Here is a 24,149-nt window from a genome sequence, read left to right on the forward strand (position 1 = left end):
CACTTGGCTTCCTTCTGCTCACCTGCCACACAATGCAGCTGAACACCCCCACTTCTGCATGGTGGCTCTGCCTGGACTGAGCACCCCACTTCTGCATGGTGGTTCTGCCTGGCCCTGTCCTTCCATCCCTTGCACAGCCATGAGCCCCTGCCTCTTGGGTCCCCTTCATGGGTCCACTCACATCCACAATGAGGAAGTCCAGCCAGCACCAGGCATTGGTGAAGTACTTCTTGAAGCCATAGGCCACCCACTTGAGCAGCATCTCCAACACAAAGACATAGGTGAACATCTTGTCAGCATACTCCAGCAGAACCCTGATGGTCTTCCGCTCCTCCAGGTAGATGTCCTCAAAGGCCTGTGGGCAAGGCACACGGGAGGGCTCAGAGTCCAGATCCCTGCCAAGCAGTTCACTCTGCAGGGGACATAACTTCTAGCAACAGCTGCTGCTTAGGAGCAGGGAAACTGAGGACAGACACATAGGAAGTGAGGTAATGCCTCCTTTCACAGCTGTGATTTCCTCCCCATCAACCACGGATGGGCCAGGAGACTGCCCTCACTGTAGGTGGGTAGCTGGGCGGTGCACTCCTACACTAAAGAGCAAGTGTTAGTTCTGGGCCAGCACACCTTTGGGGCCACGTGCCTGGCTGGGCTTGGTGCTGCAGGCCTGTAATCCCAGCTACTTGGGAGGCTGAGACCATAAAGCCTGTCTTAGCTGGAGAGAGACAGAGGGGGAGAGGTAAAGGGGGAGAGGGGGAGGGGAAAGATACCAATGCCAGCTTGGGGAACTTTGTGAGATCCTGCCTCAAGATAAAAAGTAATTAAACAATAAATAAACAAATGCTGGGTTGTGCCTCTGTAGTCAGCCCTGCCTTAGCATGCGTGAAGCTCCAGGCTCGATTCCCATCACAGGAGAAACAAGTAAGTAAATAATTTGAGTTAAATAAATAAACAAGATACAGGCAACAATTAAATGAATTAAGCTTTCCAAAACTTGCCCATTTTAAGCCAGAGAGAAGGAACAGGCACGCAGCTCACAGCTTTGGCTGGACATAGTGTACAATACTGCTCTGGTTTTCCCTTCATTTTGTATTTACTCCACTTATCTTGTACATTTACCATTTTCCATGGGAATTTATATTGGACTCCATCCTAACAACGACTGAGAGTCCCCTTATAATGAATACACTTAAGTAAACAAAAGCCCAGCAGCACTTGGTCCAAAGCAGAATTTTCTGTCTTTTAAAAATACAGATATTCAGACATTTCCCAAATATTAGCCATACAGCACTTACTACTTTTAACTGATTGATTAATTTCTTGTTTTGAGACAGGGTCTCACTATATAACCCTTTCTGGCCTAGAATTTGTTCTGTAGACCAGGCTGGCCTCGAACTCACAGAGATCCACCTGCCTCTGCCTCCCGAGTGCTGAGGATTAAAGGCGTGCGCCACCACCGTGCTCAGCCAAAGCAGAATTTTCGGTAAATGACTACAAACCCCGTGGGCTCTGACATCCAGGACAAACAGGCTCTCCTCGGAACCCAGGAGTCAAATATGTAACCTCAGCCAGGAGCTTTTGCTTTGGCATGGCTGAAGCTCTGGGATTGCCTGTCCCCAGCACACTAAAGATGACAAAAGATGTCCCCCTCTTTCCTTATTCCTGCCTCCACCCAGCATCCCTTCGGAGCCACCCGGGACTCTGCCACACTACCGGGGTTTCCGGCTGCCCTTCCTCCTCTGGCCTGCTGCTTGTTCCTTCTCTAGCTACCTCTCCAGTCGGAGTGTGCTCTGAGGCTCCCTGTCTAGGCAACATGTCACCAGGGATCCTGGGGAGCTGCGTCCTCCAGTCACCCCTGGGTTCCTCTCTGACTTCAGGGCCTCTGCTGTGGTCCAGGGGTAAGTGCGGCTGCAGTGCCTGGGGACACACAGCTGAGGCCTCTGTGTGGCTAATTGGGCCTGTGTGGGCAGCACAGTAGCACAATGCGGGCCCTCAGATGGGCTCAGAAGCTTCAAAATAAAAGCATAGCGCTATTAATCTACTTATGTCTGTGTTTTTATGTTTTTCTGAAATAAAAAAAAATGTGCTACTTATGAACCAAACAAGGCCTGGGAATGTAGCTCAGTGAGAAGCATGCATAAGGCTCTAGGAGCCCTAAATAAATACACAAATAAAATAAAATACCATAGAAATGATCAAAATTGGCATTTCCAATTTCATACAGGAATGGGCACTAACACTCAGATACCATTTATGTGAGTGTGTGCATATACATGTGTGCCCACACATACACACAATATGAGTTTACAGGCTACATTAAACATCTGCTTTGGAACTACTTTTTAAAAATATCTTATTTTTTAACCTTGTGTTTATGTGTGGGTATGTGCATGTAAGTGTGGTGCCCGTTGAGGCCAGAAGAGGGCATCAGATTCCTTGGAGCTGGAGTTACAGTCGGTTGTGAGCTGCCAGAACTACTAAACTCAGGTCCTCTGCAAGAGCACAAAGCTGGGTGTGGCGGGTGTCATCCCAGCGCTTAGGTTGGCTGTGGTGGGAGGCTCCTAAGTTCCAAACTAATTTGGGGCCATGTGGTGAGACCCTGCCTCAGAAATCAGCCAACTGGGCTTCACAAGATGGTTCTGAGGATATAGGTGTTTGAGATCCTTGGGACCTACATGATGGGAGGAGAGAACCAACTCCTGTAAGTTGTCCTCTGATACACACACACACACACACACACACGCACGCACGCACGCACGCACGCACGCACACACACACACACACACACACTGACTCCATGGAATGTGTATACACAAACAGTCTACTCGGAAACCTTTACTCTTTTAAAGTGAACACATTAATACTTGTCAATCTTTTCAAAGGTTGCACATCTCAGTTGTTCCCAATTTACCTCTACCAGGGGCAATACTGAAACTCAACGATGTTGAGAATCAATTTCTAGGCTCCTGATGTCAGAACAAAGCTGTGGTTTGGGAACAGACAGCGAGCAAGCCCCAGAAGAGACCAATTTACACTCCATGCACACAGCACTCTAGTTTGCTGTGTGCTCTAAGTCTTGTTTATTCTAATTCATTCTCATGTCATTTAATATAGTTATATCATTGGTTATAATGCTCACTTAGTACAATCTTTGATATTGTATTAAGAGAGTCATCACCAGGGGGCTGGAGTGATGGCTCAGTGATTAATAGCACTGACTGCACTTCACGAGGACCTGGGTTCAATTCCCAGTACCCATATGGTGGCTCACAAACACCTGTAACTCCAGTTGCAGGAGATCCAGTACCGTCTTCTGGCCTCTGTGGGCACCAGCCACACACATGGTACAGGCATACATGCAAGCAAAACAACCAAATAGAAAAAAAATCTTTTTTTAAAAAGCCCTCACCCATTCTGAGACTAGGAAAGAATCCTCCCTCCCCCACCTTTAAGTTTTGTGGTTTGTTTTTATATTATGATTAAAAAAATCTAATATATATTTGGTAAAAAGTAAATACATATTTTAATAAAATTTTCTCAGTGATTTGTCAACTGTCCCAACATTTTATTAAAAAATCTGCATAAAATCCACTAATCAGAAGTCGATCTTACTGTATGTGACATTTCTCTGTTTGCTCAGATCTGCCAAAGGTCTTTGTGCTCTGTTTGTTCCTTTCAGTGCTGGGATGGAGCCCAGGGCCCGACCCGTTTCTAGACAAGTGTTCTGCCACTGAGCCGAATCCCAAGCCCTCACTCAGTGCTCTGTTACTGAGCTGCAGCCTCAACGCCACCTTCTGTTATTATGACTGCCTTCTACTGCATGTGTGTGAGTGTTTGCTTACGTGTGTCTACGTACGACATGCATGCTTAGTACCCTCAGCGAGGACATAGGATCTCCTGGAACTGGAGTTATAGTTGGTTGTGAGCCACCATAAGGGCACTGAGAATCAAAAACAGGCCCCCAGCAAGAGCAGCAAGTGCTCTTAACCACTGGGCCATCCCTCCAGGCCTATCATTATTTTTTAATCTTTTGTGTGTGTGCTATATGTATATGTATTCAGGTGTGTGTGTGTGTGTGTGTGTGTGTGTGTGTGTGTGTGAATGCAGCATATACATGTGGAGGTCACACTGATAACGCTGTCAATCTTCACCTTCCATGTTGCTTGAGGTGGGGTTTCTAATTTGCTGCTGTGTGTGCCAGGCTAGCTGGCCCATGAGCCTCAGGGGTTTTCCGGGCTCCACTTCCCATCTTGCTGAAGAAGTGCTGGGATTACAGATGTGCACTAACACATCCAGCTTCACTGGTGCTGGGGACCCAAACTCAGGTCCTGGCCCAAGCACTCTACCCTGAGCCATCTCCCAGCCTGGTTTTAAATTCTTGCTTCTTTTCTTTTCTTTTTTCTTTTTTTTTTTTTGAGACAAGGTCTCACTATACAGCTCCGGCTGACCTGGAACTTGCTATGTAGACCTGGCTGTTGTGGAACCCACAGAGACCCACCTGCCTCTACCTCCTGAATGCTGAGATTAAAGGGATGTGATACCATGCCAGGCTTCAATTCTTGCTTTTATGTTCAACCAATTTTCTTTATTATACTTAATTAACTACATTGGTAAGTACTTAATGATTATTATTATGATTAATACTAGAAAGTAGTTTAATGTTTTTTCCATATTCTTAACTTTAATGAAAACATTTTGAGTGATTTACTACTAATGATGACAGAAACTAATGATAACAATTAACTTTTTCAGTAAATTAAGAAAATGTTTTATTTCTATCGTCACCAGATTTTATGCCTTCATTTAGATAATTGTATTTTATCTTTTTTCTACTCATAAATTGATTTTGAGACATTATCATCATTTTGACATTTTAGAATATATATGTGATATACCTAATCTTTAAAATCTATTACTGGATTCAGTTTGCATTTTACCAGATAAACGCACCATTATTTCTAAGTATGGAGTCTGAGGTCTGAAAACTGGTGTGTCTTCTTTTCAATATTCTTGAAGGTTCTGAAATCAGCTTTAGTTTTAACAGGCATAATATATGTACTTTCCATTTTTCCATACATTAGGCTATTTTTCAGATTTTTATTTTTCTTAAATATTTATCAATTTTTATTTACATATGTGAGTGTTTTGGCTGCACCTATGTCTGTGCACCATGTGTGTGCAGTGCCCTCAGAGGTCAGAAGAGGGCGTCGGATCCCTGAAACTGGAGTTACAGATGGTGGTGAGCTGCCATGTAGGTGCTGGTACCTGAACCTAGATTCTCTGCCAGAGCAGTGAGCACTCTTAATGACTTAGCCCCACTTTATTTTATTTGTGTGTGTGTGTGTGTGTGTGTGTGTGTGTGTGTGTGTGTGTGTGTGTAAAGATGCCCATGAAAGCAAGAAGAGGGCATCAGATCCTTCTGGGGTCACATGTGGTTGTGAGCTGCCCACTATGAGTGCTGGGACCCAAACTCTGGTCCTGTACGAGAGCACAAACACTATTAACTACCCAGCAGTCTCTTCAGCTGCCATATTAGAATATTTAAATAGCAATGAAATTATTTTCTTCTCTCTGATTGTGATAAACTCCATCTTGGGAAACATTAGAAATTAGATTAGCTAATGATTTATGATTCTATTTTCAAGGAACTAGCTATAGAATTTTATGCCAATTTGCTATTTATTTTCGAATTCATTAATTTATATTTTATTTCATTAATCAGATCCTTTGGTTTGCTCAGGATTGACTTGTTCTTACATTGTTATTTTTAAAAGTTTTATTAACTGATTGATAACTGTATGAAAGAGGGGGTTGGTGAGTGTGCATGTTCCAGTGTGTGGGGGTCAGGGAATAAGCCTATAGAGTTGATTCTTTCCTTCCACCTTTACGTGGGTTTTGGGGAAGGAATTCAGGTTGTCAGGCTTGTGTGACAAGGGCCTTTACCTGCTGAGCCATGTGACTGGCCTTGTATTTCTAATTTCTTGAATCAAACAATTAATTGGTCACTCAAAAAATCTTGGAAAAAAAAAACACCTTGCTGTGTGGAATATTAGTTAAAGATGTGTGACATTTGCTTATGCTGTGGAACATTTGTTTAATGATGCAAAGATGTGCTCATTCTTTTATGTTGCATTTGTTTAACTCTGTGAAGCTGTGTTACTGTGCCTGCCTAAAACACTTGATGGTCTAATAAAGAGCTGAATGACCAATAGCTAGGCAGGCCAAAAGGATAGGCGGGGCTGCCAGGCACAGAGAATAGTAGGAGGAGAAAGAGAAAAAGAGGAGGATGCCAGGGGCCAGCCACACAGCCAGCCACAGAGTAAGAAGGAAAGAAAGGAATATAGAATAGAGAAAGGTAAAAGCCCAGAGGCAAAAGGTAGATGGTATAATTTAAGAAAAGCTGGCTAGAAACAAGCCAAGCTAAGGCTGGGCATTCATAAATAAGAATAAGTCTCCGTGTATTTATTTTTGGGAGCTGAGTGGCAGGCCCCCAAAAGAGTAAAACAAAACAAAACAAACAAACAAAAACCAAAAAAACCCCCAAAAACCCAAAGCCCAAAACAAAAAAACAAAAAACCCCAAAACAACAATTGCTTTTTTCTGTTTTCCCTCAGTGGTTTTTTGCTTTTAGTTTTTAGTGCAATCCCAAGCAATAATCATAATAATTGCATTTTTTAATTTTTAAAAAATTATTGTATTTATTTTTATGTGTATAAGTGTTTTACCTGCATGTATGTCTGTGTACCACTCATATTCCTGGTGCCCACAGAAGCCTGAAGAGGGTAGCACATCCCCTGAGACCAGAGTGACAGGCGGTTGTAAGCTGCCATGTGGGTGTGGGGAATCAAACCCAGGTCCTCTGGAAGAGCAGCCAGTGCTCTTAACTGCTGAGCCACCTCTCCAGCCCCGACAGTTGCATTTTTCCATGAACTTATTCACATATCACATATATTTTTCCAACTAATGCAGTTCATGGTGTATTTTATTTTTAATTACATATATGTGGTGTGTCGGTGTGGGGAGAGTATATGAGTGTGAGCACAGGTGTCCACAGGGTCCTCCGGAGCTGTAGTCACAGGTGGTTGTGAGCTACCCACTCCACATGGCTGAAATCCCTCTTTAAGAGCAGTACATGCTCTTAACTGCTGGGCCATCTTTCCAGCCCCAGAAGTTGTATTTTAATTGTAGGTTGGGGCCTTCATTGTCTTATTTCAAGCCTTTTACCTTGGATTCAACATTGTTTTATATTAACACACCAAGAAATGCTCTGATTTCTGTTGTCATGTCTGTTAATGAGAGAGAAAGTAATTCGTTCTAAGGAAAGAAAATAATTCTATTGCTATTCAAAATATTTTAATGCAGGGCCTGGAGAGATGGCTCACTATTTGCAAGCTCTTGTAGAGGACCAGTTTGGTTTCCAGCACCACACTGGGCAGCTCCCAACCACATGTGACTCCAGGGGGATCTGATGCCCACTTCTGGCCTCCATGGACACCTGTACACATACACATACATACACATACATGTACACAATAACACAGACACACACACACACACACACACACACACACACACACACACACACATCTTCATTGTTAAGTTGACTGGATCTAAAATTACCATGGAAACATCTTTGGCCACATCTGTAAGTGTGTTTCCAGAGAGGATTAACTGAACGGTTAATCTGCTTGCTCTGAAGTGAGTGGCATTATTCCCACAGGTGGGGAGAGGGGAGAAAGGAAAAAGCAAGATGAAGGCCAAAAGTCACCTCTCTCTGCTTCTCCATCAGCCCAGATGTGGGTAAGCAGCCTTGTGCTCTGGCTGCCCTGCCTCCCTAGCCAGGATGAGCTGTGCTCTCTTACCCTGTGACCCTAAACCAGTCTTTCCTCTCTTAAGGGGCTCTTGGCCAGTATTTTGTTATGGCAAAGAGAAAAGAAACTAGTATACATCCATAATGCAAAAAAAAAAAAAAATGGAAACTGAAACTTTTGAGAGCTGATGTGACACCAAATTCCAAATTTTGTGCATTTATGGAATTTGTGTTTAGGTTGCTCAATTGGTTAGTTTATGCAAATAGTCTCCAATGCCCACACCTCCAAGATCTGAAACACTTCTGGACCCAAGCAGTTTGGATAAAGGATATTCAACCCCCTTAAATTTTGTTTCATGTTTACTATTTCTGAGTCACTTTACTGTACAAGGCTGACATTTTTCAAGACCAGAGTCCTTTTCCTTTTAAAAAGTGAATTTTATCCAGTTACACTTATTATCGAAATATGCTTGGTCTTGCTTGGCCATATCATTTTCTGTTTTCTACACTTCCTTGTCGCTTCTTTTTTTTCTTTTCTTGAAAGATCTGTTTTCTTAATTTTTCACCCTCAGCACTTTGGAAGGGATATAGTTTGCTTTCTGTTAAACAAGTTTATAACTTTAAGTAACACTTCAGACTTCTTTTTCCCAATATATCATTGACACGGTTTTTTAGCAACAGTGTTTGGCTGTCTACCCTGATTAGATTCACCAGCTGCTTGCCAAAACTCCTCCTCACTTATGCCAGCCTGAGATTTTTCCTGCACAGCCCAGACTAAACGGCTCTGGCTGCCCTTGTTTGTGGCTGTTTAAAAACAAAGCTTGTTAACATATTGTCAAATCATACTTCTCTGAAACCTACAGAGACTTGGCTCAGGCTGCCAATGGCAGAACAGCAGGCGGGCTGCAAGTCATGGCTCCAGGCCTACTCTAAAGCAGGGAGGGGCATGCAAAGTGCTCCCTACTAGGGTTCGCATGTTGCCAACAACACAAGAGCTTGCTCCCCACTTCCTCTGGGTTATTCCCATCCCTGCTCACTGGCACCTCCCAGAACCATCTCCAGGGCTGGCCCATCTCTTTGTAGAAGGCCTCCAGACCCAGAGCAGCATGCTTGCAGGCCGGAGGGGGAATTTCTGGAGTGTCTCAAGGCTCCTCCTTGGCCGTCTTCCGCTGTGGACCTCCATGCTTACTCCAGGGAGCCCTCCCTGACTGCCCAGCTCTCATCACTGAGTCCTCTGACCCAGTCTTGCCCTCTTCTAGCCTGTGTTGATCTCTGACATCTCAAACCTGCTGAATCTGGCTTCTCCAACTAGAGTGGAAGACCCCAAGGCTAGAAACACAGATTGCTTAGAAAAGACTACTTAATAAAGGAAAGGTCAGGACAGCTGATCTAGGAATCCGACTGTCTGGGTTTGTACACCAGATCTAAGGCTTTTGAATGGTGGAGCTTTGGGTAAGTGACTGGCGCTTCCATAGAAGCTGATGCACACACAGAATGTGACAAGGTGTGAACTACAAGGTTCAGCTGGTGGCCCACAGAAGGCAGGCGTGGTGTGGAGTCGGTACTGCCTCATCGGTCATGGCTAGAGTTTAACAGCCTCACAGCATGGCTGATGCAGAGGGCAGGTGGATGAGCTCCAATGTGGGAGGCTGGAGAGCCAGAGGAAATAATTTCCCTTTCGTGGAACGAGGCAGTGGGCTGGACACAGGGCACGGGCCAGCCCTTCTGCCTGGCCTCCGCACATGCTGTGGGTGTTAGGCTTATGAGCCTGTCCGCTCCAGGGGCCTGGGGAGCATATCTCCAACAGAGGCACTGCCCCACTTTCTGACCAGGTGTTCTGGCTGGAGACTTCTTTTTCCTGGCCCCCACTTCCTCCTCCAGTCCTCCCTGCCCAGCCCAACATCCCGAGAGGTACCAGCGCCCCGCTGCTGAGCAGGATCATGAAGATGATGAAACTCTCGAACCAGCTGTGCTCCACGATGCGGTAGCAGGTCTTGCGCAATCGCCACCAGACCTTCCCCGGGGCCTGCGTTGTGTCTACTGTGCAGCAGGGACAGCGTCGGACGCAGCCTATGGGGGAGGGTGACAGGGCCCGTGAGCGCGCAGGTCTGATGGCACAGGCTAGCTGTTTGAGGGAATGATTGAAAGGCTGGGACGGTGGGGTACATGGGGTGAGGGCTCAGTGTGGGAGAACGAAGGATGTTCTCTGCAGTGGCACACCATCGGCAATCGCTCCGTGAAGGGGCTGGCTGGACCCGGCATCGGCAGGGCTGGGGATGGCACAGCCTGGACTCTGGAAAAACTTATCTCCCATGATCTGCCTCATCTCTGCAGTGTCTGAGCCTTGGGAATGGTGAAGCCCTGAGTGACAGCTAGCCCTGCAGTAGCGTGGGACGGAAACCACAGCTGCACTCCAAATGTACCAGCTGACAGGCTGCAGATGTCAGTCACCAACGTGGCCATTCACTACACCCACATGGATAGTCTGCGAAAGACTCCTGGGTGTGGGATGTGGTGGATCTGGGTTAAATCAGCACACCACAAACACGGTGCTTCCCACCCCTCAGTGATGCTGACCAGTCCTGCACCCTGGGTAGGCAGACCCACCGTGACGCACACTGCAGGGGAAGAGTAAAGGAGGGTAGACTCCAGCTCAGGGTGAGGAACCCCTGGTCCTCCTGTCCGCTCAGTACCTTCAGTGAAGCAGTCCTCTGGGTCCTTGACATCTTCACCAAGGTCTGGGATTTGCTCCAGGAGGTCGGCTGTGTTGGTCATGTCAGCGGTGGAACCCTCTGAGTAACTGTCCTCGGGGGCCTGTGGGGGAGTGGGAGGGGGAGGGATGACCACAGGCCGAGGACCAGCCTCCAGCTCCAGCATCTGGGGGAGCCTAGGGTGAGTCCAGATGGCCCCCCTTCTTTGCACACCCTGGGAATTTGAGGTGGAAGTGGGCTGACGCCTGTCACAGAGCCTCTTAGTGAGGATGGAGTGAGGACCTGGCTTCAGGACTCCTGGGCTGGGATGTGGGAAAATGAGGGGCTTTGGGAGAACCCCAGGAAAAGAAACTCATCTAGCTGGAACAAGACAGACATGGTCAAGGAGACAACGGGACGCCCATTGGTACACAGACACACATCCGAACAGAATCAAAACCTAGACACAGGCTCACAGCAGCAGGTCAGACATGCAGAGAACATGCAACAATGGCCCATGCTCCCCACCCGGCTCGTGTGGGTTTTGGGGTGGGGGTGGAGCCTGGAGTGTGTCTGAGAAAGTGCTGGAACCTTCCCTCCTTGACCCTAGACCTTGGTTCCCAGGGAGGCTCTAGGTCAGCAGTTCTCAGGCTGGGGGTCGAGATCCCTTTGGAGTCCAATCACTCTTTCATAGGGTCGCCCAAGACCATCGGAAAACACAGATATTTATTTACATTATAATTCATAACAGCAGCAAAACTACAGTTATGAAGTAGCAACGAAAGTAACAGTTTTGAAATAATGAACATAACAATTATGTTTGGGGGACACCACAGCATGAGGAACTGTACTAAGGGTCGCAGTGTTAGGAAGGTCGAAAACCACTGCTCTAGGATATGGTAGCCTGTGAGTGTCTGTGCCGCTGGGGCTGTGGGCAATGCCAGGATCTGTGGGTAGGTAGATCCTACCAAGGCGAGCCCTGTGGCTTAGCTAGCGCCTCCAGAACAGTTTAGCTGGTGAATGGAGAGCCTGGTTGGTTACCACAGGCCTTACGGTAGGACATCACAGGGTCTGGCTCCCCCACTGTCACATGCTGAAGTCTACACCATCGAACCCGCCTCTGGCCTTGGCCTAGCTCCTTTCTTCTCCCCATCTGCTTCCTGTGCCCCTTCTGTCCTCTCCGGGGAGCACTGCCCCCATGAGTCATTGACACAGAGTCGCCGTCCCTACCTCTCCTTCTGGGGAACAGAACCTTAAGATAGAAGAATCAGAAGGGCTTGCTTCCATGGAGAAAGGAACGCCCCATCTGCTCCCACCCAGCCTCACTCCTATCTCTGCTGGCTGCAGAAGGCCTGTCTATGCTCAGGCCCTGGACTGGATGCCAGAGCCTGGCTATGTGGCCTTTTCCCCCTTCCTTGGGTGAGTGACCATGCCCATATCTGGACCTCCTGCTTTTTCACTTCTGAGGTTTGTGGCAGAAAACAGCTGGGTCGCAGGAGAGGGGAGAGCTGGCTGTTTGGAGCGGCCAGAGGGTTGGGGCTCTGTCTTGTGGTCCCCATGCTGTTGGGGCTACACCAGGCAGGGCCTTGCAGACACAGAGCTGTCTAAGGAGCAGCTGGCCGTCAGGCAGAAGAGTTCTCAGGATCCTACTGCAGGAGGGAGGAAGCCCCTCCCCTCTTCCCTCTCTTCTTTCTGAGACAGGGTCTCATGCAGCTCAGGCGGCCTTGAATTCACTGCACAGCTGCTGTTGACCCTGAACTTCTGATCCTCCTGCCTCCAGCTGTGGGTCACCACCACACCCAGTTTGTTCAGTGCTGAGGATCAAACCCAGGGCTTTGTGTTAGGTGAGCATTCTACCAACCCAGCTACATGCCCAGTCTGGAAGAAGTCCTTCCCCTGGAAACATCCTAGCATTTTTCTCTCTTCCTCTTCCGGGGCACACATCTGGAGGGAGGAAGCCACAAAGCTCCGAGTAATCTCACACTCCCTCCCGAGGCTTTGCATTCTGAATTCTCCTACTCCACATGATGTCAAGTGTTAGACCGTCCAGGGAGGGGCTGTGACCTGCAGTCAGGACACAGTCCGCCAGGGACTCGTTCTCCAGGACCACCCGTGACTGGTGATGATGGCGGAGCATCCTAGGGCCTTTCTTATGGGACCAAAGTCACAGCATTGGGCTGTGGAGTGAGGTCAGATACAGGACAATGAATGGTACCCAGCACTCTCTTTGAACACATGACTTCCCTTCCACATGCTTGAAGCAAGTGAGGCTGAACAGTGTGACTAGCCATGACACAGGTCCCTGGGCTTGGGTGCCCAAAACTCAGATGTGTAGAGGAGCCGGGCAGGTCACACATGCGATTAGGAGGGTGGTGGTACAGCAAACCAGAAAGCTCCAGCCTGAGGCTGGGGGATGGCTACCACTTGTCTACATCATGGTAGCACCACTCTTCAGTTTTCATGTGAAACAAGAGATGTAGATTTTATTTTTTTTAAACAGAAAAGCTCCCAAGTGTGTTGTGGAATATTAGTTAGAGATATGTTACATTCTTTTATGCTGAGGAATATTTGTTTAATGATGCAAAGATGTGTTGCATTCTTTTGTGCTGCATTTGTTTAACTCTGTGAAGCTGTGTTACTGTGCCTGCCTAAAACACCTGATTGGTCTAATAAAGAGCTGAACGGCCAATAGATAGGCAGGAGAGAGAAACAGGCGGGGCTACCAGGCAGAGAGAATAAATAGGAGGAGGAATCTAGGGAAAGGAGCAAGGGACGAGAAAAGGAGGAGAGGAGAAGGCCAGGGCCAGCCACCCAGCCACCCAGCCACCTAGCCAGCCATGGAGTTAGAAGGGAAGAAAGATATATAGAATAAAGGAAGGTAAAAAATCCAGAGGCAAAATGTAGTTAAAGAGAAACAGAAGAAAGAGAAACTTAATTCTAATAAATTAAGTTAGAAAAGCTGGCTAGAAACAAGCCAAGTTAAGGCCGGGCATTATAAGTAAGAATAAGTCTCCATGTATTTATTTGGGAGCTGGGTGGTGGGCCCCCAAAGAGTAAAATAAGCCAACTACACACGTAGGTGGTAGTTAATTCAGAGCAAAGCCTTCTTGTGGCCACAGTAAATCCTGGTGACAGGCTGGCCACCCCCTCCCCTTTCACTTTTGCAGGGACGAGGCAGCAGGTGACTGATGCAGCCAGGACCGTGCTGAGAGATCCATCAAGTCCTCACAGGACAAACGCTCGCCAAATGGTAGAAGAACACAAGAACACAGCATGGGGGAGGGCGAACATGGAGCTGCAGGAATTGCAGGCTTAGTCCTGCCTCAGAGTTCTGAGCTGCTTGGTTCCACAATTTTCTTGTGGCCTTGGGGCGGGCACCATCTCTCCCTGTCAGGGTACTGGTTCCCCATCCTCCTCTGCAATGGGTCTCCATGCTGTCTGTGACACTGGCTGTGGTTCCCCTTAGCAAATGTCGGGACTGTGCGGTGGCCTCATGGCCTGGCTCCGGCCCCAGCATCAGACCCCAGTTACCTCACTGCTCCCCGGGGCCCGGGGATCCGCTTTCGGCTCTTGCTGCCAGTCTGCCTGAGACGTACTGGCCTCAGCTTCAGAGGATGCGGTCTCTGACACCTGGCTCCAGGCCCTGGGCTCCTGAGGGGGCTCTTGGCCACCAGACACAACCTGGGATTCCTGCTGAAAAGATCTCATGAGCAGAGTCCAGGCAGAGGGCCTCCAGGGCTGTGGCTTTGTGGGTTTCAGCCTCTGCCCACCTCTTCCTGGCCTCTTCATGAACCTGTATCTACTGAAGACCTCTTCATCAGCTGATGTGAGTCAGTAAGTGAGAGGTTCTTCATGAGTATGGGCAAAGGACACAGAGCCAAAGCTCAGCATAAACTTCTCCAGTTCAGACTCCCTGAAGAGCATAGCTGAACCATGATGCCCCACGAGTGCTACTAACTCTACTGAGAAGGATGTGCTGACTTCTCAAGTCCACGAGATACTTCAGTTTGCCTGCATTGATTCCCACAAGTCACACCCACACCCACACCCAAACACACACACACACACACACACACACACACACACACACACACACACACACACACACACACGCTGGTCCCAAGGGTAAAGGGAAGAGGAGGAACAGCCCGAATTCTGCTCCAGTACAGGAAATAGTGGAAGCTGTGGTCCTGGTACCCCCCCACCTTCCCACCCTCAACCACAATAGCCACAGCTCTATAACTTGGCTCCAAGGGCCACGGCTGGACTCTGCAGTCATCGGAGGCAGGAGGCAGAACCAAGCCTACCAAGCCTAGTTCTCCAGGGCCAGGCCCACCTAGTGCCAGCTGAGGAATCGGCCAGGAAGGGCCACTGGGCATGCTTGACCTAGAGACCTAAGGAGCAGCCATAGAGCCCAGCTCAGGTCAAGGGAAACCTGAGGGGCAGACACTCTTTGTTTGGGCCAGACTCTGGTCCCAAGTGTTAAAAATAACAGGTTGGGAGATAAGATAATGCTGTCCCTGACACCTCCATCTCAGGGATGCTTATTTTTAAATCTCAGAATTAGCCTGAGGCATGGGAGGAGGGGAGGGGACAGTTGTGAGGTCACCAAGGCATAGCCCTCTCTCACCCAGACACTTGTCCCTGCTGGTCCTGGTGCCAGACAACAGTTGGGGAGATAGAGGCATTCATGAAGAATGCCTATTCATGTCTCACTTTCTCTGTCTGTACAGTTAGCTGCGGATGGATGGATGGGTAACAGCTGGACTTGGCACCTTTCTGAGAGACCAGCTGTTACGGGGCTGGCTTGTCTTCTCCCCACTGTACCACTGCTGAAGCAGTCTGGTTGAGGCTAGTAGCTGTGTTCTGGACCCTGCACAAGCAGGTGGCTGCCCCGTCAGGACAAGGGCTTACCTGTTTGCTGGATTCTTCCTCGGTGCCAAGGCTGTCCTCTCCATCCTCCTCCTGGTCGTCAGTATCTGACTCGGCCATGGCGATGGGCACACACACTGGCTCCGTATCCCCAGGGGTGCCCTGGCCGGGCCGCCTGTCTTCCTCAAATCGTGTTTCCTTGCGGGCTGGGGGTGCCTTCTCCACCTCTGGGGGTGGCGGGGACCTGGGGGTGGTAATACAGCTGGGCAGCTGGCTGTGGGTGGCAAGAGCCACCGGCTTCTTAGGTCGCCTCCGCAGGAGCCCGCAGCAGAAGTCCCAGGTGGTCCGCTTGACGAAGCGCAGGCCCCGCTGGATGCGGGCCAGGGCCAGCTGGAGGTTGTTCATCTCCCCATCCTCGTCAGGGGCGGTGAGGTTGTCTGCACTGAAGGAGCTGAGCAGCAAGGCCAGGAAGAGGTTCAAGACCTGTTGAGGCAATGGGTCAAGTTCACCCAGGCCCTGATCGTGGAGGGGAAACTGAGGCCTTAGGAGACTCTGAATACTGCTGACGACAAGAAGCACAGAGCCCTGGGCTCTCACTACCCCTCTCCTTCTCTTCCATATGGAAGCTTCATCTGCAAAAGGTCCAGACAACCAGAATGAAAACTTTCAGGTCCAGGTCCCTTGTATTTCAGCTCAGGGTCAAGAAGAGAGCCGCAGATGGAGACGGTTAGGGGCTTGCTCCAGGTCACACAGGGAGACTGGGAAGAGCCTTAACCAGGCACCAGCAGCCTCAACACGGCCTCCCTATCCCTTCCCAGTCCCCTCCTGCCTTTGGACTAATGGGCAGGTGGGACACAGGGGATGGGTGGGTCCAGGGATTCCTCCTGGGAAGTGGGGAGTCAGAGACAAGGCAAAGGGGGCCCCCAAAGAAACTTCTCCCACCTCTGAGGGCTGGTGAGTCTGTGGGCAAAAGGGAAGTGATTAGCTTTGGCTCCCCCCAGAGCGGACTATCTGCTCAGCATGCGTGGCTGCTGACAGAGCACTCATTCTGCCCGTGTCTTAAGATGGTCACGGTACCTTTCCATGTGAGGGTCACAGGAAAGGAGCAGAGAAGAGACGAGGGCGGAAAGGAGTAAGGAAGGCGGGCATGCTCGGACACCTCAGACCCGCTGCTGGTGTGTGGCATCCCGGAGTCATGGGACAAGGTGTACTGCCTCCCCTGGCACCTTCTCTGTCTCCAGGAAGGAGTTCGGCTGAACGGGCCCTTGTAGGGTGGCCAGACACACCTCTGAGCCCTGCTCCCACTTCTCCCAAACTGCTCAGGGATGCACCCTGCCACAGGGGCTCCATATCTGCCATTAAACTGGGGTGAACATTCTGAAGAGGGCCAGGCCTCAGTAAGAAGCCTTTGATTAAAAGAAAAAAAAAAGAGAGAAAAGAAAAAAGCATGTATTCCCCAGCCAGCAAAAGCTAAAGGTGCTTCCGTGCCGACTCTGTGGAGAAGTGACCGCTTCTGACACTTGGCCACCTTTTTCACGTCCTCACCAAGGACGAGAGATTCAGTATTAATCAAAACTGCTGTTGATGTTGACCTTAACCTGGCCCCTGGCCTCTGCTCCTCTGCCCACTGAGGGTTCTCCCTGTGCCCCATATCCCTCACCCATGCCTCGTCCCTAAGAGTCCTGGGTCCAAGCTCCAGGCAAGGCAGGAGGCCTTGTCCACCCACTCAGCACCCAAGGGCCTTCCATCATCAGAAGCTCGTTCTTGCAGGGCTTCCCCGTCAATCACGCGTGGCCCCAGCCTTGCCTGATCACTCCCCATTTCAGTAGCAAGCTTGCTTCCACCCACGTGGCTGGCCCCAGCAGCGGCCCAGTTCCCGAGGCAGCAGCGTGGGAAGCAGTAGCTTCCCTCCTCCAGAGCCTCTAATCTTCTGTCCCCAGGCAGATCCGCTCAGAAATGGCAGGGCTCTGGTGAGGGGCGGCTCAGCCGGGCATCAGGCGGGCTGAGTGCTGGCATCAGGTGAGTGCTGGGCACATTTGCTTTCTTTTTGGAACATGAAAGTCTGGCAGCCCCTGGAGCCAGGCAGGGACTAGATGAGGCTCTGCCCCAAGGGAGGCGGCTTTGAGGGGGCCTCTGACACTGTGCACTGATTCCCCCCTGAGGACAAGGGGGTGGACAATCTGCTGGGTTCCGGCTTGGCCCGGCTGAGGCACAGGGATGGTGAAAACAGGCAGGTTTGGGGAACGGCTTTGTAACCCATTGTTCTCAGCCCACAGCAGGCTGGAAAGTGGATCCAAACCTCCCTATGTGCTGGTGTGACACTGTGCTGTCCATGGGGGACATGGCATTCACAGTGGACCACTCAAGTGTTGGCCCTGTGTTGGCTACCTATGTATCTAATAAAGCGGTTCTTGTCCTGAGCCAATGAGTCACTTTAACCTCGTCTCTTCTGGGCTGGAGACCTCCCTTAACTTCCCTAGCTGGGGAGGAAGGACACCCATGGACTCTTCCTTAGGGGCACTGATCAGTTATTTCTGGCTGAGGGTTATTTCTCTACACCTCTCAAGTTCATGAGCACCACCAGCATCTGGGCTAGGCCATGCTTCCCTCTGTATACCCACCAACAACGGGCATAACGTTTGGCATGTCAGAAATACTTAGCAAGTCTTTGTTACTCTGAGCAGAGAACCAAGTAGTAATTCAGTGGGAATGGGGGACAAGTCAACAAACGAATGAATTAAAAACAAGAAAGTAACGAATGCACTTGTAGATGAGTGTGCAGATGAATGAATGAGCAAACTGCAAAGAAGGATGGATGAGTAGAAGGATGAGTGAGTCAATGGCTAAGTCAACAGCTTGTTGGATGGATAAATTAGGTGGATAGGAATGGTGAATGTGGGATGTATGGGGAGGTTGATGAATGGGGTGAATGAATGAGTGGAGGGCAGAGAAGAGAGTAGATGAATGGGGGATGAATGGGTGGGTGGGTGGGTATATGAACAGGCATAAATGTGTATGTGTGAATGGGAAGGTGGTAGACAGATGAGTGAATGAGTAGATGTGATTAACGGATGAATGACTGGTGAATGAATGAACACATGGATGGGAGGACTGTAACTAAGTAGACAGACTGATGAAAAGGTGGGTGGTGAATGGATGACCAAGTGAATAGATGGCTGGATAGGTGAGCATATTGATGAGTAGATAGATGAGACAATGAATGGGTAAATGGGTAGGCATGCCTATGATAGCTGCATAAGTGGATGGGTAAATGTGTGCACAGGCGCATGAATGGATAGTAGAGTAGAAAGGGAAAGATGGGTAAATGAGCAGATGAATGAAGGGTAGGTGGACCAGAGGCTTATGGGAAGGTGACTGGCTAGAGAGAAGGAAATGGAGGTAAATGGATGGGTAGGTGGGTGAGTGTGCATTATGAAGCCCTTGGCAGACTCACCACAAGGTTGCCAATGACCATGACAAGCAGGAAGACGAGCAAGCACAGTGACTGCCCGGACACCTCCATGCAGTCCCACATGGTCTCGATCCACTCTCCACAGAGGATGCGGAAGATAATGAGGAAGGCGTGGAAGAAGTCCATCATGTGCCAACGGGGTAGGAGGCCGGAGTCGCTGATGCGGTGCCTCAGCTCCGAGTAGTTCTTGCCAAAGAGCTGCATGCCCACCACAGCAAAGATGAACACGATGATGGCCAGCACCAGCGTCAGGTTGCCCAGGGCCCCCACGGAGTTCCCAATGATCTTGATGAGTGTGTTCAGGGTGGGCCAGGATTTGGCCAGCTTGAAGACCCGCAGCTGGGAAAGGAGGGAGGGGTGCCTCTGTAACGGGTCTGGGTCATGGATGCTGTTATGGCCCCAGCTCCTGCCTGAAAGCCCTGGGAGGTCAGGGGATTACTGCTGATTCTTGGCACAGTCTTTGGACAGCCTCCCGAGCTCCAGGCCATCTCTTCTCTGCCCCCACACTTTCCCACTCACACTTCCAAGGGCTGCCCTGTGGATTCTCCCAGCCTGGGGCGCCCTTCCTCCATTGAACTCTCCAGCCATCTGACTCACGGCCACCTTTCTTGCCTCTCAGTCATCACAGAGAAAGATGATGGGTGCTTCCTATTTATTGGGCACCCAGTGTGTCCCAGGCCTGTGCTTAGGAGGGACTGACTTAGTCTGAGTTTCTGATAACCACACAAGGTTGGCACAGTCACCACCCTCCTTTGGTCCTTAAAGGTAAAGTGACTTCTGTGAGTTCCTTGGCTTATAGGAACGGGGTCAGCATTAGAACCTATAGACTGGACTTGCCATCCCCACTGGAGCTGCAAGTTCCTCTTCCAGGAAGCCTTCCCTGGCCACACCACCAGGCCCAGAAGGACCTCAGGTATTCTAAGTACCAAACGTGATCCACAGAGAGAAAATTCAGCGACATCTGCAACCCACTGAATCTGCCTCTGCAGTTTAGCAAGATCCTAGGTAATTTAAGCACTTCCAAGTTAAAAAAAAAAAAAAGCCATTTCAGTAGGCAACGCTCAGAGTGAGCCACCCACAGATCTGGCCATGTCTGTTAACTTGCCACATGACCCCACTCCTGAATCCTGTACATGCAACTGTCAGTTGTCTCCCATGCTGCCCACCTCCACCTGATTACCCCCACCCCACCCTCCCACCCCCACCCCCATACACTGGGCCAGGCACCCAGAGACACTCAACAGATGTCTTGCCATCACCAGAGCAGGACAGAGCAAAGCAAGAGTATTTGGATAGTGGCCACAGAGGTGGTGTTCCCAGCCCCCGCTCCTCCCCTCTGCGGTGGTCCAGGCACGTACCAGGCGGAAGGAACGCAGCACAGACAGGTTGCCCATGCGGGACAGCCCCAGCTCCATGAGACTAAGGATGACGATAATGCTGTCAAAGATGTTCCAGCCCTGCTGGAAGTAGTAGTAGGGGTCAAGGGCAATGATCTTGAAGGTCATCTCTGCTGTGAAGATCCCTGTGAAGACCTGAAAGGAGAGCAGGAGTCAGCGGGTCCCCAAGTGTGGGCTGGAGACCCTGCCAGCAAGCACCCTGCTTCCTGATTCTTGTCCTGCCAGTGTCTCCCTCAGGCCTCCGGGCTCCTCGCCAGGCTCATCAGCTCACAAACAGCCTGCATTCATCATGGGCTCTGCAGACATGACGTCTAATGGCCACCTGCAGGGGAAGCTGGGGCAGTTACAGCATCCTCACCACACTCCAGGAGCTCAGGGCCCTGCTTCTGCCTTTCACCAGGTTTCCCAAGCTTTCTCTCATCTACAAGCCGACTGTAATAGCAACCAGACACTGCTTCCCCGGGGGCTGACAATGTGCAGGCATTGCTCTAGGGTACTTGTGGGTTTAATGCATGTGTGTGTGTGAGCGTGCGCGTGTGCATGTGTGCATGTGTGTGTGTGGGGGGGTTATGTGGTATACACACGTGTGGAGGTCAGAGAAGAACATCGGGTATCCTAATCTATTGCTCTTACACCCTTGAGACCAGGTCTTTCACTGAACCTGGAGCTAGGTCGGCTCTCAGCCATCCTCCTGTCTCTGCCACTCACATGACTAGGGTTATAGGTGCATGTGGCCACACCAGCTTAACATTTCTTTTTTCAGACAAGAGCCTCACTATTTAGCCTTGGTGGCCCAGAACTCTCTATACAGGCTGGCCTTGAACTTGTAGAGATCTGCCTGCCTCTGCCTCCTGAGTGCCAGGATTAGAGGCGTGCGCCATTAAGCCAGGTTATGCCTGGCTTTTCATGTGGGTCCTGGGTATTTGAACTCAGGTCCTTGGCCTTGCAGAGCAAGCACTCTTACCCACTGAGCCAACTATGTGTATTTTAAAAAACTCATCCAAAAACCCGACCCATGGCCTGAGGCCACATGTGGCTGAGGCCCAACACAAAAAGTAAACTTAAAACTCGAGATTAAAAAACATTTTTTTTTTTTTATCTCCTGGTTTTGAGTGTGAACTTCCTTGGTGGCAGTGTCACGTTGCAATGGCCAAGGCTGGATGTGCTCTCCCAGGGGCATTCCTGAGGGACAGAGGCTGGCTTCCCTGTGACTCGTGACTACATGGCCTGACACTGGCCTATGGAGTCTGGTACACAGGAGCCTGTGGTGTTGGTGGGCAGCCATGACACAGCCCAAGGCTCTGAAGGATGCCAGGCTGACAGGGTATGGTCTCCGGAGGAGGGTATGTCTGCTGAGGTCATAGTTGTGAAGTCAGGGTCCATAGGAGCTAGCTTGGCCATGGTGAGGAGATGGTGACTGGCTTGAGAGACCTCAGCGGGCTTCTGGAAGGGAAGTGGTAGAGAGAGAGCCCTGGGAACCGCACCAGGCCTGCAGCAGGCATCAAGACAGGAGCAAAAGGCACACACTGGGGTCAGCCGTCAGCAGGGAGCCCTCTGGCCTGAGTACCCTCAGGGAACTCTGCCCAAAGCAGAGGCCAGCATGGCTTTCCCTCTGCTCGGATGGGGCTCTGAGGAGGTGGGACAGGGGGACCTTGCCACAGACCAGCCCCAGTCTCACTGCCCAGAAAGAATTGTTTCCCAGAGGGGACCTCAACATCCTCCAGGCTCCACCCAAATATCTGGCCTGCCCTCTGACCCACCACCAGCACATAAGCCTGTTTCAGTTTCTCCACCACAGACCCCAACTCCTCGGGGCCTCCTCATCTCTCTACTCACCCACCCACAAGACTCACTCCCTTCAGGCCTGTTCAAAAGCCACCGAGTCCCTGGTGCTTCCTTACCTGTGTAATAGGCCCCTTCAGGCACATCCCTTGGTCCCTCCCCCCTCACAGCATAAGTACCATCTGGGCACATGTATCACGTCTTCTCTCTCTGGAATAAGCGGCAGTTAGATTTTTGACCTGCAGGCTACCATGTCCCCCATCTGGCACCACTAAGCTCCTTTCCACGTCTTGTGCCTTATGGGCCCAGTCTTAGTTCTCACTCAGCTGTCCTCAGACCCCCCATAAAGCACTCAACTTTCCTAAGAGCCTCTAGGAGGGCCACTGGCTGCCCTCTTCCTTTAGCAATAGGTTTGGACTTCCCTAGGACCTGCCTGGGCACACCAGAATGGGTGCTTTTCTAAGGTCTGTCTGATGGGCTTCTGAGTGTTAGTCCTCAGTTCAGGGAGCAGTACCCAGTGAAGGCTCTTGTTCCCCACTTTACCCAAGTTCCTGGCTGTCTGGCTAGCAAGATAACCGAGAAGAAAAAGACCAAAGAGGCGCTTAAGACCAAAAACAAAGGATCCTTTGGGGATCGGCAACATCTGTTGAACCCTGTTAAATACTCAATCTGGGGAACCCCAGACCTACTGAATATTCCTTCTGACTAGATACTGCTTGGGTGCACAGGTTGGCTATCCTTTGTATACCCTGGAAACACCCAGAAAGCCTTGAAATGGGAGAAGCCTGATCCTGCCCTAGAGACCTTGGGCTGGAGGGCAGCTCAGATACAGGGGCTTAAAAAAAGCATTTATTTTTAATTACATGTCTATGTGTAGGCATGTGCTTGTAAGTGTAGGTGCCCATGGAGGCCAGAAGAGGGCATTGGCTCCTCTGGAGCTGGAGTTACAGGCTATTGTGAGCCACTGGATATGGGTGATGGTAATTAAACTCCAGTCCTCTGCAAGAGCAGCAAACATTCTTAACCCGAGAGCCATGTCTACAGCTCCATACAGGGGCTTTTTAATACTTCCCGGGCAACTCTGGCTAAACTTGAGAAGTGCCTGAAATCTGCCCTCAGACCTTCTCCTTGTCCAAGGTCACACCAAGCATGCTAAAACCACGAGAGTAGAGTTGATGTATATGATGTGCACAGTAACACAAAATGACAACCAGATGTGCGGTACAAAGAAAGCTCTGATGCTCTGTGATCTTAGCCCAGCCTCTCCACCCGAGTGGGCCCATATACGAAATGGGACAAAGACATCCAAGAGTTAGGTTAAGGAGTGTGAAGCGGATGCTCATTTGGAGCACCGAGAGCACCATGGTAACCGTCAGCAGCATGTACCCCACTCCTGAGTGGGGCTGAGAGTGCCAGACCCAGGCAAGGGCTGCTTCAGACCTGGAAAGCCCTGGATGTTCGGTGGGTTCTGAGCATGGCCTCTCATGTCCCCTGACTCCTCAGCAGGGGGCTTCCCTATCAGTGCTGATGGAGATATCCCAGCAACTGTGAGACTTCTGGGGAAACTTAAGCAGTGGGTTTGGTGTTTGAAGAGATGATTCTACTGTTAAAAGCACAGACTGCTCTTCTAGAGTACCAAGTTCAATTCCCAGGACCCAAATGGTAGCTCGTAATGGGATGTAACAGCAGGTCAGAGAATAAGATGCTCTCTTGTGGCCTCCTTGGGAACTGCACACACGTGGTGCACATACAGGCAAAACATACACAATTAAAAAAAACCTTTTTTTAAAAAAGGGGGTTTCTGGGGGCTGGAGAGATGGCTCAGAGGTTAAGAGCACTGACTGCTCTTCCAGAGGTTCTGAGTTCAATTCCCAGCACTCACATGGTGGCTCACAACCATCTGTAATGAGATCTGGCACCCTCTTCTGTATACATAATAAATAAATAAATTTTTTTAAAGGGAGTTTCTTTGAGACAGGGTTTCACATAGCCCAGGCCAGTCTTGAACTTGACCTCTCTCCTGAGACTACACGATTCACACTGTAAACCTGAACTTAACATGTGACACTGTGGCCTCTTTCCATGCTAATTAAACACAATTTTCAGTGTCCTTTTCTATTATTATTATT

General features: G+C 49.9%; 1 protein-coding gene across 9 annotated transcripts in view; it reads right to left on the bottom strand.

Annotated features, from left to right (window-relative positions):
- Scn5a (sodium voltage-gated channel alpha subunit 5) overlaps window positions 1-24,149 on the bottom strand; it is a 97,677-nt gene that overhangs the window by 16,501 nt on the left and 57,027 nt on the right. For 4 of the 9 annotated variants that reach the window (XM_076577346.1, XM_076577341.1, XM_076577343.1 and 1 more), the window contains exons 15-21: window positions 20,200-20,373; window positions 18,824-19,180; window positions 15,412-15,852; window positions 14,029-14,190; window positions 10,501-10,621; window positions 9,723-9,877; window positions 182-355 (exon numbers count right to left, since the gene is read on the bottom strand). In XM_076577346.1, coding sequence (XP_076433461.1) covers window positions 182-355; window positions 9,723-9,877; window positions 10,501-10,621; window positions 14,029-14,190; window positions 15,412-15,852; window positions 18,824-19,180; window positions 20,200-20,373 — 1,584 coding nt within the window. The remainder of the gene's footprint in view (window positions 1-181; window positions 356-9,722; window positions 9,878-10,500; window positions 10,622-14,028; window positions 14,191-15,411; window positions 15,853-18,823; window positions 19,181-20,199; window positions 20,374-24,149) is intronic. The other 5 variants (XM_076577344.1, XM_076577348.1, XM_076577345.1 and 2 more) reach the window with 2 other exon arrangements.

This window comes from Peromyscus maniculatus, chromosome 7, assembly GCF_049852395.1.
Source record: "Peromyscus maniculatus bairdii isolate BWxNUB_F1_BW_parent chromosome 7, HU_Pman_BW_mat_3.1, whole genome shotgun sequence".
Taxonomy (NCBI): Eukaryota; Metazoa; Chordata; class Mammalia; order Rodentia; family Cricetidae; genus Peromyscus; species Peromyscus maniculatus.